Source organism: Pleurodeles waltl, chromosome 11, assembly GCF_031143425.1.
Source record: "Pleurodeles waltl isolate 20211129_DDA chromosome 11, aPleWal1.hap1.20221129, whole genome shotgun sequence".
NCBI lineage: Eukaryota > Metazoa > Chordata > Amphibia > Caudata > Salamandridae > Pleurodeles > Pleurodeles waltl.
Window position 1 is genome coordinate 204,997,532 of NC_090450.1, and position 17,491 is coordinate 205,015,022.

At 47.5% G+C, this 17,491-nt stretch overlaps 1 protein-coding gene across 13 annotated transcripts in view; it reads right to left on the reverse strand.

The window, feature by feature from the left end:
• Positions 1 to 17,491, reverse strand: part of TRIP12 (thyroid hormone receptor interactor 12) — a 1,145,873-nt gene that overhangs the window by 293,938 nt on the left and 834,444 nt on the right. For 9 of the 13 annotated variants that reach the window (XM_069213427.1, XM_069213421.1, XM_069213432.1 and 6 more), the window contains one exon: positions 13,960 to 14,132. In XM_069213427.1, coding sequence (XP_069069528.1) covers positions 13,960 to 14,132 — 173 coding nt within the window. The remainder of the gene's footprint in view (positions 1 to 13,959; positions 14,133 to 17,491) is intronic. The other 4 variants (XM_069213434.1, XM_069213431.1, XM_069213430.1 and 1 more) reach the window with 1 other exon arrangement.

Here is a 17,491-nt window from a genome sequence, read left to right on the forward strand (position 1 = left end):
TCAGGACGGGCAGATGGCGTGCAATAGTCCTGTTCACAGGAGCCCCTGTGTTGGGTTTGGACCACGCACCCAAAAGGACATCGGCGAGGGCTTCATTGAATGGCAAAAGGCGCTCAGATGTGGAAGCCGCTGGCTGAAGCACATCCGTCAGGAGACTGGACCTGACCTCTAAAGAAGGTAGCTCAAGTCCAAGGACCTCAGCCGCTTTACTGACCACCATGGAAGAAGTTGCTCCCTCTGTCGTAGCCATGGTAGGAGGAGACAGCATACCAGCGTCTGGAGAAGTGTCAAGTCCACTGGTCTTGCCCAATTCCTGTGCCCACTCCAAAGACGGGTCATCCTGGTATTCATAATGGTCCAGGGACCCCTCCAATCCTTCCACGAATTCGTACCCATAAGAAAAAGGGTCCAAATCTGACCTGGGGCAGGCCCCAACGAAGACAGAGGCAGTGTCGGACGATGCCAATTTGACTCAGTCGTCTGGGATAAGGATCGGGATGACGTCGATAGATGGGCACTATCGACATTAGGAGCATCGACAATCAAACTGGCGCCGTGGAAGGTCTCAGTGGTATGACCGGCATCGGTGCGAAACTCGAAGGCCCTTCTTCCAAACCCCTTGGGCCCGAAGGCGCAGTATCAGGGTTTGTCCGCACAAAAATGAGGGGCATGGCCTCAGAACTTCTTTAATTGGGTGGGGGTTGCTCTGGCTCCTAGAAATTAGGGGAAGTGCGGAGCAGACCCAGAAACAGGCTCCAAAGACAGAGGCCTCGAGCGTCGACACTACCCCCACATCACTTAGCTGAGCGACGGGGTGAAGTTGAAGAGCGATGGGACCGCTTCCACAACTTCTTACCTGTGCTCGAAGACTTGGAGGATGAAGAATGGTGGTGGCTCCGCGAACCTCCCTCTTGAGCAAGACGGGACCTACGTGGAGTCGAGCGCCAGGCTGCCATGAGCAAGGCCTTCGGGTACAAGCCCCGGCACTTGGAGCACGACTTCGGGTTGCAGTCGCGCTCCAAGCACCACAAACAGACCCGATGCGGATCCGTCACCGACATCATGTGGTGATAGTCCCCACACGGCTTGAAACCGGTCTTCGGGGACATCCTCGACGTACCAAAACTCGACAAAAGGGTCGAAGTCGGTCAAAAAGAGACCTGGGTAGCTCACTCTGGATCAGCACATGGCGCAGAAAGAAAAGAAGTGACGTCACTGCGCTGAGTTGGCGTCTATGTACTACTCCAGATGTCATCACGGCGACTACGACACCAACGACACCCGAGTCGACCGACGCACAAGGGTATTGCTCGAAGAAAAAAATATCCGGATTCAGTCTGACGTCTGGGGGGAAATTCTAAGGCAAGGAATCTGCAACTAAAAGTCTCTATCACATAGAGCCTTCACGAATGAGCCATCCACGTACAAGTATACTTGGTGACTGTCTTGTAGGAAAGTTGATACAGGGGTTAGGCACTTAGACCCTCTAGGGGGGTGAATTTCAGGCTGGAAAGGAGCACTATGAATTGATAAGCATGCCACGGAGAATTATAGATATTGCCCGTGGTTTGGAGGTATGCTGACTTCAGATAGTTGCCTTTCAGGAGCGTATTCATCATATCCTTGCAGTTTAATGCCTGATCTCTGTTTTCCAGATTCCGATAGTAACTTTCTCACACTCCGATATGGAGCAAACTTCTAAATGTACTGAGTAATAAATCATAATAAAGGCATGCTTCTGCCCACTAATATCCACCTCAAACCCTATACAGAGCCAACTTCTACAGTCTCCGATCTCAAGGAAAGAGATAGTGTGCACAGAGTCCAAGGGTTCCCCTTAGAGGTAAGAAAGTGGCAAAATTAGATAATTCTAATGCTCTATTTTGTGGTAGTGTGGTCGAGCAGTAGGCTTATCAGAGGGTAGTGTTAAGCATTTGTTGTACACACACAGGAAATAAATGAGGAACACACACTCAAAGACTTAACTCCAGGCCAATAGGTTTTTATATAGAAAAATATATTTTCTTAGTTTATTTTTAGAACCACAAGTTAAAGATTTGAAGTAAATACATAAAATGCAAGATACTCCACACAGGTAAGTTAGGAATTTTGAATTAAAGCAATTTCATATACAGTCTTTGTTAAAATAGCAATAAGCTATTTTAAAAGTGGACAGTGCATAAATCAACAGTTCCTGGGGAGGTAAGTAATGATTAGATTGTGAGTTAAGTAAGACACTTACAAGTCTCAGTTCCGGGGCATAAGCAGCCCACCGTTGGGGGTTCAGGGCAACTTCAAAGTTATCACACCAGCAGCTAAGGGCCGGTCTGTGCAGAGGTCAAAGAGGAGCCCAAACCACATAGGCGTCTATGGAGAACAGGGGTGCTCTGGTTCCAGTCTGCCAGCAGGTAAGTACACGCGCCCTCGGGGCAGACCAGGGGGGTTTTGTAGAGCACTGGGGGGGGGGGGGGGGGGGGGGGGGGGAACACAAGTAGGCACACAAAACACCCCCTCAGTGGCACAGGGACGGCCGGGTGCAGTGTGTAAAGCAGGCATCGGGTTTTGAATAGGCTTCGATGGAGGGACCCGGGGGTCACTCTAGCGGTGCAGGCAGGCACAGGGGGGCTTCTCGGGACAGCCACCACCTGGGCTAGGCAGAGGGTTGCTTGGGGGTCACGGAGGTTTGGTTCCTTCAGATCCTGGGGCCTGCGGGTGCAGTTCTTGGTCCAGGCGTCGGGTCCCTTGTTACAGACAGTCACGGTCAGGGGGAGGCCTCTGGATTCTCTCAGCAGGTGTCGCTGTGGGGGGTGGAGGGGGGTCGTCTCGGGCTACTCAAGGGGTCACAGTCGCTGGGGAGTCCTCCCTGTGGTGTTGGTTCTCTGCATCTCGAGCTGGAGGCGTCGGGTGCAGAGTGTGAAGTCTCACGCTTCCGGCAGGAAGAGAGAGTTCTTTAAAAGTTGCTGCTTTGTTGCAAAGATTTGGCTGTTGTTAAGCAGAACCGCTGCTCACAGGAGTTTCTTGGTACTGGGGGTCAGGGCAGTCCTCTGAGGCTTCAGAGGTCACTGGTCCCTGTTGGATGCGTCGCTGGCTGCAGGTTTTCGACTCAGGAGACAGGCTGGTAGGGCTGGGGCCAAAGCAGTTATTGTCGTCCGTCGTCTCTGTAGGCTTGTAGGTCAGCAGTCCTTCTTTAGTTCAGGTTGCAGGAATCTGATTTCCTGGGTTCTGGGGTGCCCTAAATACTACATTTAGGGGTTTGTTTAGGTCTGGGAGGGCAGTAGCCAATGGCTACTGTCCTGGAGGTTGGCTACACCCTCTTTGTGCCTTCTCCCTGTGGGGAGGGGGGTACATCTCTAATCCTATTGGGGGAATCCTCCTAAACTAAGATGGAGGATTTCTAAAGGCAGGGGTCACTTCAGCTCAGGGCATCTTAGGGGCTGTCCTGACTGGTGGGTGACTCCTCCTTGTTTTTCTAATTATCTCCTGCAGCCTTGCCGCCAAAAGTGGGGACAGTTGCCGGAGGCGCGGGCATCTCCACTAGCTGGGATGCCATTAGGAGCTTTAACAAAGGGGGTGAGCCTTTGAGGCTCACCGCCAGGTGTTACACTTCCTGCAGGAGGAGGTGTTAAGAACCTCCACCCAGTGCAGGCTTTGTTCCTGGCCACAGAGTGACAAAGGCACTCTCTCCATGTGGCCAGCAACTCGTCTGGTTGTGGCAGGCTGGCAGAAACTGGTCAGCCCCACACTAGACGTCGGATTGGTATTCAGGGGGCATCTCTAAGATGCCCTGGCATCAGGGTGCATTTATTGTGCTGAGAAGTTCGATACCAAACTTCCCAGTTTTCAGAGTAGCCAGCATGGAACTGTAGAGTTTGTGTTTGACAAACTCCCAGACCATATACACTTATGGCTACCCTGCACTTACAATGTCTAAGGTTTTGCTTAGACACTGAAGGGGCATAGTGCTCATTCACCTATGCCCTCACCTGTGGTATAATGCACCCTGCCTTAGGGCTGTAAGGCCTGCTAGAGAGGTGAATTACCTATGCCACAGGCAGTGTGAGGTTGGCATGCCACTCTGAGGGGAGTACTATGTTGACTTCGTCTTTTTCTCCCCACCAGCACACACAAGCTGTGAGGCAGTGTGCATGTGCTGAGTGAGGGGTCCCCAGGGTGGCATAAGACATGCTGCAGCCCTTAGAGACTTCCCTGGCATCAGGGCCCTTGGTACCAGGGGTACCAGTTACAAGGGACTTATCTGAGTGCCAGGGTTGTGCCACTTGTGGAGACAAAGGTACAGTTTAGGGAAAGAACACTGGTGCTGGGGCCTGGTTAGCAGGGTCCCAGCACACTTTCAATCACAACTTGGCATCAGCAAAGGCAAAAAGTCAGGAGGTAACCATGCCAAGGAGGCATTTCCTTACACTGCTCGTTTCTGTAGGTGTGGCAGTCTGTCCAAGTTTCTACGGGAGCCTGATGCAAAGGAAGGGGGCTGGTCTCCTCCGCCCAGAAATAAAGACAAGAGAGTGGAATAACTGTAGCACAAGGACACTGATGGCAGAGACATTGAAGATTGGTGTCCTAGACCAATGTATCCAGCTGGTAAATGAAGGACATTTGGAATAAAATGTCACTTCCAGAACCCTAACTTTCATTGTAATTAAAAGTGCTGCTCCTTAGCTGGCCAGCATTTAAATGACTGATGAGGAGGGCTCTTGTTTTCTGAAGATTAAGTTTGTCTTTTCAGGTGCAATGCATTAGATCAATATTTTTAAACAGTTTCCTAAACTGTGGGTCGCAAGCGGATTTTTGGTGGGTTGTGAAACTCAAGCCGTAAATACAGATGTAGGATGAGCAATTTAAGTTTCTCAGCTTCTAAATACGTTTTAGTGTCATATGAAAAAGGAACAGTTTGGGGTTAGTTCATATCCTATTCCAAAAAGGAAAAAAGCCTCAGCATTGCTCTTATCGATGCTTCTAGGACTGTGTTTTTTTCTGGCTACATCATGGAGTCCCCAGAACTGTGCCCAACATAAAGCACCAAAAAGGTATTAATTTGTCAGATGTTCGTCACGGCCACAGGTACGAATAAACACCTTAGCAATGCTTTTTTCGTGTTCTCAAACTTCACGTCTCTAACCCAAGTATTGTAATAAAAATTGTACTTACTTTTTACACTTCTGTATGTAGCATGTTGTACTGTAGATTCACATGCTCTGTGCAATCCTGCCCTCTAGTGCTGGGCTCGGAAATTTGCAAGTTGTTTTTTCTTCAATTAAGTCATGATGTACAGCGACTCCTCCCGTAGCCCACAATCCGCACAGGCATCAACTCCATGTTAGATGGTCTCCCCTACAATAGCTGAGAGTTGCATTGAGTGCTGAATTAACATTTTATGATGTGCATGTTTAAAGAACAAAAGATAATAGACAAGAGGTCTATGATCTGAGCCACAGGCGTCCAGGCAAACTGGAGGCTGCATCTTAATTGATAGCATTACATGCTATGAACAGATGCTTACAGAGTAAGTACCATTTTCTGTTCCTAGCAGTTGCTGTAGATATACATGTTCTGCATAGAATGTACAGCAGTACACCTTCATAAGCGATGGCTAGCGTGTGGATGATGCAGATGTCTGAAATAAGGTGCTTAAGATTGTCTGGCCAGCCATAGTCTATTATCTGGCTTGAACAACAAAGTGTTTAGTAAACTGAAGTTGAGATGTTCGCTAAAAAGGCCTTAGTTGCAGCCTTCTCAGAAGTAGAACCTGCTTGAGTCTGGCGGGCACAGGGTTGTTTTGTAAAGCTCTCTTTGCTCTTTGATAGCACATCTGGAAGCTTGACTATCCATCTGGCAATTTGTGCTTTAGATATAGTTTGACCCTTGAGAGGGTTACAAAGGCTACAAGTAGCTGGCCTGCTTTGCTGAAAGGTTTCATTCAGTCTATACAGTGAATGACAATGTGTTTAACATCCAGATTAAGAACTACTCTCTGCAGCAGAGGCTGGGTGGGGGAGGAAGCCTGAGAGCTATATGGTCTGGTTAATGTGGAAAGGGGAAACCGCCTTAGGAAGGAAATTAGTTTGTCCTGTGCACTATTCTGACCTTGTGGACCTGGATGAAAGGTTTCTGCTGAGGGCTTGCAACTCACTAATACGTTGTAAAGAGGTTAGTACAGCTAACAAGGTTACCTTCCATTACAGGTACTATAGCGGGCAGGATCGTAAATGCTCAAAAGAGAGTCCCGTGAGCCTGGTAAGGACAACACTGAGGTTCCACACTGGTGCCGGGGGAACCCAGAGGGCACTGACAGTTTTAAGACCTTTCATGAATGCCTTGATAAAAGGTATGGGGGAGAGGCAGTAGTGTACCCTGTTTTGAAAGTATGCCACTGTAGATAAATCCATACTGAAGTGTAGCCTAGTTCTCACTTTTGGAGGTGGAGCAGACAGCCACTGATATCCGTGACTGCAGGCTCTAGAGGGTCTAGCTACTTAACGATGCAGTAGCAGACACATTCTTTCCACTTTTCTGTATAGCAGGAACACGTGGTAGGTCTCCCGGACTTTTGGGATGTCCATGCATTCCTGAAGGAGACCCAGGTACCCTAACTCTGGGACCTCTGGTGCCAGATTATTAGACTGAGTTTCTCTGGATCTGGATGCCTGATCTGACACTGATTCCTGGTGAGAAGGTGCAGCCTGCTGGTGAGCTTCTTGTGGGGGCTGACAGTTATCTCAAGTAGGGCTCAGTACCAGGCCTGCCTGGTCTGGGAAAGGGGCACTGGGATGAGGGTCAGGGATGTCTGCAACTTCTTCGGCACCACCAATGGCAGGAGAGGTAGAGGTGGAAAGGTGTAAGACAAGAACTCTGAGCAGTTGATCCATGGTGAGTTCCCCATGGACTGTGTGTGTGGGTAGGTTTTTGACATTCTCGGGGGTGGCAAAGGGGTCTGTGTGGAGTGCTCCAGCATGGAAGTGCTGAAGCAGGACCTTAGGGTGCCATTCCTACTAGTGGACTTGATGATGCGACATGCTTAGCAGGTCCGCCAAACAGTTGTCCACTCTTGGAGGTACCCTGTCATCAAGAAAATTTAATTGTGGCGTGCCTAATGCCATATTGTCTGAGCTAGCAGAGAAAGGGAGAATGTGTGGATGTCCCCTGCTTTTGCACATGGCAGTCTTGCTGACTTCCCTGACCAAGACCACTTTCCCTTGGTTGAGAAGTAAAATAGCTTTCAGGTAGAGACATCCTGACAAACGCTTTGGTTCATGTGGGGCCTCTGCTGTTGTGGGGTCCACACACCCTGCACTGAGATAAGCTCTCCATCCGCCTTGAGATGTGTCCATAGTTATAGTGTCTTGCAGAATAAGGTATAGGAAAGGCCTGCTGCACAAAAGATTGTTACAGTTTCACTACTGCAGAGAGCGATGGACGTTGGCCTTTACCAACACTAGATCCTCCATGTGAGTCTTCACCTATGACCATTGTGCTGAAAGGCACTGTTGCAACGGTCACACGTATAGCTGTGCGTGCGGTATAGTAGTGATTCAAAATGCCTTCATCCCCCAACAAGCATATTACAGTCCAGTCTGAGGTGATTATGGTTGAAAAAGAGGTGCAAGTTGGCCAAAGGGTATGTCACCGAGGACTTTGTTAGGCTTTTCCAGTAACCAAGTTCAACAACACCCTTAGAAAGGGTTGGGTTGAAGGGGATGTATATTGGTGTTGGCCTCATTCATGGTAAATCCTAGGCTGTAGAGAAAAGAGATGGTTGCTTGTGTGTGCCAAAGGCACTGTTGGCTGCTTGCACTCTTGATCAGCTAATTATTGAGAAGGGGAAGATGTGGATGACCCCCGTCCTGAAGTGAGCAGTGAGTGAGCAGCGACCACTGCCAGGCACTTTGTGAAGCCCTCTGGAGTAGTGGCAACAAGTAGAGAAGTACTTTGAACTGATAATGCTAGCCACTTACCATAAAACACACAAAGCATTGGTCAGTGGGATGGATGGGAATTTGGAAGTAGGGACCCAGAAGCATAGGGACGAATGGCCTGGTGTGCTGGGTCTTGGATACGGTCTCCACTCAGAAGTCATTGCCCTCATAGAGGGCATGCAAGCCCACCTTGTTAAAAGAGGCCACCCTTTGTATGACCGCATGATATACTGCAGTATGCTCTGAGGGCTGAATGCCTAGCTGGGTGGGTACATATTTGGATCGCTTGGGGGATCGACAGTCATCCCACAGGCCGTCAGTAGCCAGTGGCTCAAAAGGAGCATCAAAGAGTTTAGCAGGGTGAATTGGGCTGTCTTCTCCATAAAAGAATTAGGGAACAGGGCAGGTTAACAAATGTGACTGTGGCGGAGGAGGAGGATGTGGAGGAGGACAGAGTGGAAGAGGGATGTGCCCTTGTCTTTACATCTCTTGTGCTTGGAAGCTGGTGGAAGCTCTAAAGCCAGTTCCACCTCTTAGGTTAGCTTTCACTTCCATGGCAAAGTCTTTGTTGACTTTAGATGCAGCTTTGTTTAAGTCTTGCCTGTCTGCGGGTGAATAAATAGAAGTTTCTACAAAACATCCTGCTTCTCCTTTAAACACTGAAGCTGGGCTGCTCAAACTTCTCTGAGCCAGCCATGATAAGAGTAACTCAGACGGACTCTTGGAGTCAATGGCATCTGATGTCAGTCTGGGTGCCAATGTGGACTTCAGCTTTGGCACCGAAAGGCCTCTTGGCTTGAATGGGCCCTAGGCTTGTGGAGTATCTTTTGGCTCGATGGTCAAACTAGGTTTGTACCCAGAAAAAAAGAGCATCACCAGCTTCAAAGGTGTTGGTCAGTGTCAGCCAGGGCCAAAAGGCAGGGTCACCCTGGCCACCGGGCTCGATGCCTAACCCACTCAGGGGGCAGTGCTCCATCTCAACTGGAGATTGTGCTGGCAGCGAGTGGCACCAACCCTCAAGGAGGGGCCAAGGCCATGGTAGGTATCAATCACAGACAAATCTGTGGAACTAGGTCTGGAAAACTAGGGAGAGCTGTACAAAATAGAGTTTCTTTCACTGAAGCTGAAAATCACAGGATGGACCCAATGGAAAGCCCAGCACGTCGAACAGAGCCCTACTGGTACACATCCGAACTCTATGGTGGTAAAAAAAAAAAAAAAACATGGAGTTGATGTTCATGACCATTGATTGTCAGCTAACAGAGCAGTCACTATAACTCGCTACTTGAAAGCCTTCTTTGAAGAAAAACTACTTGCAAACATCTGAGCCCAACACTAGATGGTAGAAATATGCAGAACATGTGAATCTACAGTAGCACATGCTTCAAGTGCATTTCTACTCTTAAATACTGTACACAATTATCAAATATCTCAGGATTAGAGTTTGTGCCTCACCCATGACTAGCCACATTGTTTAGTGGACTTTCGCTGAAGTCTTTCTCTGGCTAAAAGAGCCTAAATTGCAACTTTGTTATTCTCAAGCCTGTATAGTCTAAGCTGAGTAAAACAGATAAGACAACTTCTGCAACCTGGACACCAGAACCTGCTGGTCTCCGTTGGGTCTGAGAGCAAGACTGTAGCTAGTAGGAGGGCTCCTATGCAACTTTGTTACCAAGATTTGCAAGACTTCTGCAACCTCTGTGACCATGCATCTCCCAGAGTCACAAGGACTCTGTCTGCACTTGGGAAAACAAGACGGAATCTCCCTTTGAGTGAAGGAGTCACTCCCATGCATCAGCAGTCACCTCAACATTGACAACTGGTTTGTGTAACCTGCTGTCTCACGGACTCTTCAAGGCTCTACAACACAGGTGATGATTCTGTGGCTCTCCAGAAGTCTGACCTGTCTTCTTTGCAACTGGAAAGTCTGTGGTCATCGTTGGGGCTGCTTGGCCGGAACCCCTGTGCACCATCTCTGTTTTTAGCTGCCAAGGCATGTTGACTCTCCAGTCCAGAGACCTAGCTCCAAGAAGCCCTAGCCACCAGCACTACACCGGTCCAAAATGACATCCTCCCTGCAACCTGCCATTTGGGCATTGCTCTTTGCTGTGCTGCTGAGGGCTCCCTGCGACTCCATGGTCCTGCTGGGGGCTCTATTGATTCCTGCTGGTTCTCCTACTTGCTGAGGGCTGGCCCGACTTACCTGCAAAGGTAGAGTCTCCTGTATGTTGCTGGTCCCCAAAATCCTGCAAAACCCATTGAAACAGTTCCCTGCATTCGCCAAGGCTTGTTGGTGGTCCCACTGACCAATGCCCCCTCTGCAATCGGACTGATGTGGGACAGCTTCTGGACTGCTGGGATCTTCCTGTATCGCCTGGACTCCACAGCTGCACTTCTTCGACCACCGTCCTACAGGAAAGCTTCACCAAGAAGGGTGGGCATTGCCCCATGCATCGCCTGGGCACCCCTGGGTGGTCTAGACTCTGTCTCCTCTTTCCTTAGGTCCTCTTTTTCTGAATCCACGCTTGGATTGCACCGCCCTAAACACCTGAGGTCCCCCACTGACTTCAACGGGAGGTTCTGACACAACTTAACCCCTATGCACCTAGGCTCCCTGGTGTAGGTACTCCACTTCTATGGGTATCCACGGGTGGTGGCACTCTTGAACCTCCCTTACACCAACAAGTTTCCTTGGGGTCCTCTGGGAAGGGTCCTAGAGCTCAAAAACTCCAACCTCGACTTCTCCATGTTATCCCATGGGCACTGACCCGGGGTTACAACTCTGCACAAGGGCGCCTGGGGAAATCCTATCTACTTACTGTTTGAGTTGTGGTACTTCCTCAGTCTTAAGGGTCCTTGGGCGGTAGTTTGTGTTGGCAGTAATTCTTGCATTCCATTTTATTTAGTTTATGGTTTGGCCCTCACAGGGGCCCATGTTATTTTATGCTGTTACTTACCTGTAGAAAAATGCCACTGTTGGCATGGTTACCCACTAACATTTTGCCTTTTGTTGATGCCATTTTTGATTTAAAATGTGCTGGGACCCTGCTAACCAAGCCCCAGCGTTCTTATCCTAAAACTGTACCTTTGTCTCCACAATTGGCACAGCCCTGGCACACAGTTAAGTCCCTTAGTATTTATGTTTTTATCTTTAGTATTTATGTTTTTATACCTTTCATGTATTTTGAATGTAAGATATTTATGATTTTAAATTTTATTCTTGTACTGGGTGATTTATGCTTTGATGGTTTAAAAGTAACCGAATAAAGCGATGTGTTGATGATGAAAGTCCCTTGTAAAAGTTACCCCTGGTACCAAGGGCCCTGTGGCCAGGGAAGGTCTCTGAGGGCTGCAGCATGTATTATGCCACCCTGGGGAACCCTCATTCAGCACATGCACACTGCTTCACAGCCTGTGTGCTGGTGGGGAGAAAGACTAAGACTAAGTCTTAGACATGCTCCCCTGCATGCAAACCCAACTGCTAGCGCTAGGCTTACCGGTCTCTGCCAGCCTTCCACTTTCCAAACTAGTTTCTTGCCACATGGGGTGGGGGTGCCTTTGTGCACTCTGTGACCAGGAACAAAGCCTGTCCCGGGTGGAGGTACTTCACACCTCCCCCTGCAGGAACTGTAACACCTGGCAGTGAGCCTCAAAGGCTCAAGCCTGGTGTTACAATGCCCCAGGGCACTCCAGCTAGTGGAGATGGAACCCCCCCCTCCCCACACTTCCTCCACTTTTGGTGGCAAGTCCGGGGAGATAATGAGAAAAACAAGGAGGAGGAGTCACCCCCCTCAGCCACGTCCACCCCTAAGGTGACCAGAGCTGATGTGACCCCCCCCCCCTTGCATGGACAGCGACCCTGTCTAAGGCAGCAAGAAGAAGCCATCTTTAAAGAGACTCTCACTCCAGAAGCGTGAATCCTCACCACTCTGCACCCAATGCCCTTGGCCCGTGTCCAGAGAAACCAACGCTGCAGAGTTGAACCCCAGGCGACGTGTCCACCCTGAGCCAACCTCTCTGAGCCCCTACGACTATGCCTGCAGAGGGAAACCCGAGGCCCACCCCTGACCGCGACTGCCCGGTGAAAAGAAACCCAGCGTCTGGAAAAAGCACTGCACCCGTAGCCTCCCGGCCTGTGAAGAACCAACCACTGGTGCAGCAGTGACCATCAGGCGGCCCCTCACCCTTGCCCAGTCTGTGGCTGGCCCGAGAAGCCTCCCTTGTGCACTGCCTGCATAGTCAGAGTGACCCCCTGGTCCCTCTACTGATTCCTATTACAAACCTGATGCCCTGTCTGCCCACTGCACCCGGCCGCCCCTGTGCCACTGAGGGTGTACTTTGTGTGCCTACTTGGGACCCCACCCCAGTGCTCTACAAAACCCCCCTGGTCTGCTCCCCGAGGACCAGGGGGGTTTTGTAGAGCACTGGGGTGGGGTCCCAAGTAGGCACACAAAGTACACCTGATGGTTTAAAATTAACCGAATAAAGCGATGTGTTGATGATGAAAGTCCCTTGTAAAAGTTACCCCTGGTACCAAGGGCCCTGTGGCCAGGGAAGGTATCTAAGGGCTGCAGCATGTATTATGCCACCCTCGGGACCCCTCATTCAGCACATGCACACTGCTTCACAGCCTGTGTGCTGGTGGGGAGAAAGACTAAGTTGACATGGCACTCCCCTCAGGGTGCCATGCCCACAACTTACTGCCTGTGTCATAGGTAGGTCACCCCTCTAGCAGGCCTTACAGCCATATGGCAAGGTGTACTATACCACAGGTGAGGACATAGCTGCATGAGCACTATGCCCCTACAGTGTCGAAGCCAATTCTTAGACATTGTAAGCGCAGGGTAGCCATAAAGAGTATACGTTCGGGAAGCTTGTCAAACACGAACTCCACAGTTCCATAATGGCTACACTGAATACTCAGCACGATAAATGTGGGACTTATTGATAAATGCATACAGAGGGCATCTTAGAAATGCTCCCCTGCATGCAAGCCCAACTGCTAGCGCTAGGCTTACCAGTCTCTGCCAGCCTTCCACTTTCCAGACTAGTTTCTGGCCACATGGGACCGGAACCGGAGCACCCTAGTCTCCATAGGCTCCTATGTTATTTGTGCCCCTCTTTGACCTCTGCACCTGCACAACAAATGCTTAACACTACCCTCTGATACACCTAACTGCTCGACCACACTACCTCAAATAGAGCATTAGTATTATCTATTATTGCCTCTGTCAAGCGTCTTAGGGAACCGGTGGACCCTGTGCACACTATCTTTCACTTTGAGATAGTATATACAGAGCCAGCTTCCTACATTACCTTTCTCCCAAGTATATTTTTGTATATTTGTAAGTTCATATTGCACGTTAGGAGATATACTAAAGTTAGTTTAGTGTGTGTTATGATAAACAATAGGTCAATCAGTGATATACACACACACACAGAGGAAAGAACCACACCAGTGTTAGAAAAATAACCCATGTGGTATATGCAACTGCTTTACATCCTCCTGGATAAGCCTTAGCTGCTCTCATAAATAGGATATTTTATGAACGAAGGCAATTTCGGTGTACATAGCCTGAAGTTTGGGGAAAATGTAAATGGATTAAGCAGAATCCATTCTGCAGGATAGATTTCAAGATTCTTCTAGGAATAAATGTGGGGTAGTCCCCGCAACTAATGTAGGAGCTGCTGCAAATAACCTGAATAAATGAGATTTACAGATTGCTGTTAACATGTTCCTTGGCCTTTCCACCAAAAGAAGCTTTTAAATAAAAAGAATAAAAAAAATAAAGTGGGGGCAGGTTTAAGTTCCACTATAAGCATACATTTGAGTTAAGAGGCTTTATTGTGTAACTGAGAAAAGAAAGAATAATAGAACTTTAAAAACAAAATACATCAAATTAAAACTGTTTAATAAAAGACTTTGCTGTACAGAGGAATAACCAATTATTTATTTAAAACCAGAATTTTCAACAAATATTCACAACTGAAAGTAAGTCAAGTTTTATTTACATAAAATTACAAGTACCTCTTACTACAAGGTATCGTTCAATCGCCTGGACCAAAGCCAAAGGATCAATTTTAACAGGTCCTCCTTTCCACTGTTTGACATTCGTACAATCTGGATGTCGTTGCAACTGGCATTTCAATTGGTGAGTGTTGAAAAATTTTAATGCTTGGGATCCTCTGTTAAGAGAAAAGCTCAAGATAATACATGAAAACATTTATATCAGAAGAGAAATGGAATGAATCAATTCACATACATATGACAGCTTTTAATTAGCTTATTAAGTGTTGTCAGTTTTACAGAGATATAACATATCTATCTGCATCATAAAGGGCCACTGGAAACATTGAAACCATGGGGCCGACTCACATCAGTGAGTTGCTGATTGTAGACTTCTAAGGAGATGTGTGTTTTATCAGTGGTTCCAAGAGGCATTATAAGCAAAAGGAACAAAGGCTGAGTGCTCTATAATGTTACTTAGAATGATGAAGTGTACACACCTTCACCATGGCACCGACTTGTCTACACATTTATGCTGGCATTGGTGATTTTTTTAAGCTGTGGAAAATTATACCTGTTATCAGAAGAAAGGGGAGGAGATCCTAGGCTCCAGACTGGTGGTAAGTGCTGTCATAGTGCCAACATACAACTGACTGAAAGCACAAACTTCCACACTGTTGGTTCCAACACTAATTGGTGAGGAGATTGTGATATCTGGCAAAGCACAGGGGCTCTGGTCAGCTGGCCTGCAGAACTTAGTCCAGCCCATTTCCCCAATACAAGTGTTGAAAAATATCAGAATAACATTTGACCTATAGCTAGCTGTGAAAGATCAAGTTAGCACAACCTGTGGTACCTGCTTTGCCATTAATCAGCTTTAAAAAACAGTTTCTCTTGGCTTCCTTCCACCTCCAGAAAAGAACCCTAGCCCAGGCACCCATTACCAGTCACTAGGACTATGGGAATGTTCTGTTAGTTTCAGCTAATGACACCCTGTTGGCTAAACTGTAAGTCATGCAGAATACAGCAGCATTGGTAAGTTGTAATCTTCCTGCACGGTCTTCCTCTGCCCTAATCTAAAATCCGTTTGCGCTGGCTTCCCATCAGGAAATGGGCAATTCTTAAGCTATGTCACCTGAACAGGCAGTGGTTCCCAAACTATTAATTTAAGTAGACCTCTACTTTATCATTAATGGAACACAGGGATCCCGCTGAATAATTATTGGAATCCAGGGACCTCCCACTGAGTCATTATTGGAAGCAGGGAATCCAAGCCTAAACATTGTTGATTATTTGAAACTCAAAACAATACACAAAAATACAGAAACAAGCTTTCACCAAGCACATACACAAATGATAACACATTCTATTTAATTTGCAAATACAGACAACTTTAATAGACAGGTTGGACTTTTCTGCATTGCTCCCAAGAATCAATCTGAGGATAACAATTGAATTTTTAGCCTCCAATTTCAAATGTCTTGACATTTACAGAGCGTTTTTCAAAATTTTCAGTTTGTACGAACACTTTATTAACTAAAGTTTCTAAGCAGTTGCAGACCACCTGAGGAGCCTTTCGTAGACCCCAGGGGTCCCCTAGACCACAGGCTGGGAACCACTGTCATAAGGCATTAAACAAGCCCTATCCTGCCGTCCTTCATTCTAGACTTTGGGCCTCATTATGAGGCTAGCAATCCTTTGATGGTCAAACACTGCAACTGTGGCAGCCTGACTGTCACAGTACAATTCTGACAGGGATTGTAATGTGGCGATCACACCTCAGCTTTCTGCCAGCCTTTTCATGGCGGAGACCCTACCATGATATAAAGCCAGTGACGGGGGCCACTGCACTGCCTATGTCCATGGCATGGGCAGTGCAGCCCCCCCCAGCCCACCACTCTTGGATTGTGCACTGTCTGATGTGTCCCGTGGTGGGACCACCAAAGTCATAAAGATACTTTTTGCTTTCATCATTCCACTTGACTTCTAAGATGCACAAATAAAGCCCTTCTTCAGATTCCATGTATACAGACCTCCAGATTTGGTGGAAGATTGCTTTTGCATTTGGACCCTTTTCCTTGGAACAAACTTTCTCTTCATAATCGTATCTGCTCTGATTACACAAAATTCAAGAAGTTGTTAAAAATGCAAATGTTCTAAAGTGCACCAGTTTCTGAACAGCTGAGCGCCTAGATACTCCTTCAGGAGTGAGCTGCTGTGTTATAGCAAGTATAACATAACATTAAAGGAATTGTGTCCTTAGTTTTCAAGGTGCCGCAGGAAAACTATTACCTTGATCTCTTTAAACATACAAACTGAAATAAGAGCAAGTTTTGCACAGTCTAGTGGAATTTCTAATACTTTTTAAACATGTACTGACAAAGACAACATCCAGCATTTTGGCTGTGCCAGTGCTTGTTCATCATTGCTTTTGTACAACTTTATTAGGGGGATGCCAAGCCCTCACCAATATACAAAAATTGCCTAAAAGAAAAAAGTATTTTTGACCCAAAAAACACACTGTCACTGTACCCTCTAGCATAAAAGGAACTACTTTGTGCAGATGTGCCACTTCTAAAAGAGCAGAAGGCAGACACTCAGTGAAATCAGCCAAATGCTGAAATGGGCTGACCAGTTGGCTAATGCTGTAGTGTGTGGAGGAAAAATGTGAATGAAGATGGTTGGATGAGAATATTTGTGTGTGAGATAAGGAAAATGTCACTTACCCAGTGTACATCTGTTCGTGGCATGTTGCGCTGCAGATTCACATGCTGTGCACTGTTCTTGCCATCTAGTCTTGGGCTCGGAGTGTTACAAGTTGTTTTTCTTCGAAGAAGTCTTTTCGAGTCACTGGACCGAGTGACTCCTCCCTTTCAGCTCCATTGCGCATGGGCGTCGACTCCATCTTAGATTGTTTTCCCCGCATAGGGTGAGGTAGGAGTTGGTAAAGTGAAGATATTATAGATGCTGATACAGTTATATTGCTAATCGGTTGCCTCTCTTCTACAACTTGCTGTGCCCTTTTCTGGTGCACTTTTGGGAGATGCTGTATAATATCCTGCATTTCATCCCAATGGGCCCTATCATACCTGGCTAGAAATGCTTGAGAATTTCTCCACTGATTTGCTGCTTGTGTAGCAACTCTTTGCCCTGCTGCGTCAAATTTTCTGCTCTCCTTATCAGGAGGCGGTACATCTCCTGAAGACAGGCTATTTGCCCTCTTTCTTGCTGCACTGACTACCACTGAGACTGGAGGGACCTGGTGAGTAATGTAATCTGGGTCAGAAGGTGTAGTCTTATACTTTTTAATCAGTTCTAGGGGTGATAATCCTAGCTTTTGCAGGCTCGCTAAAAATGTGGTCTGCATGTTTAACCATGCCAGGTAACATTGGGAGACACTGGCACCTGGAATGTGTAGAAGACAGTGTATTAAATAAGAAATCTTCTTCTAATGGCTCAGAAGGCATGGTTACCCCATGATAAGCTGCTGCCCTGGAAATTACATGGGTGTATGCAGCGGTATCTTCTGGAGGAGAAGGTTTTGATTGGTAAA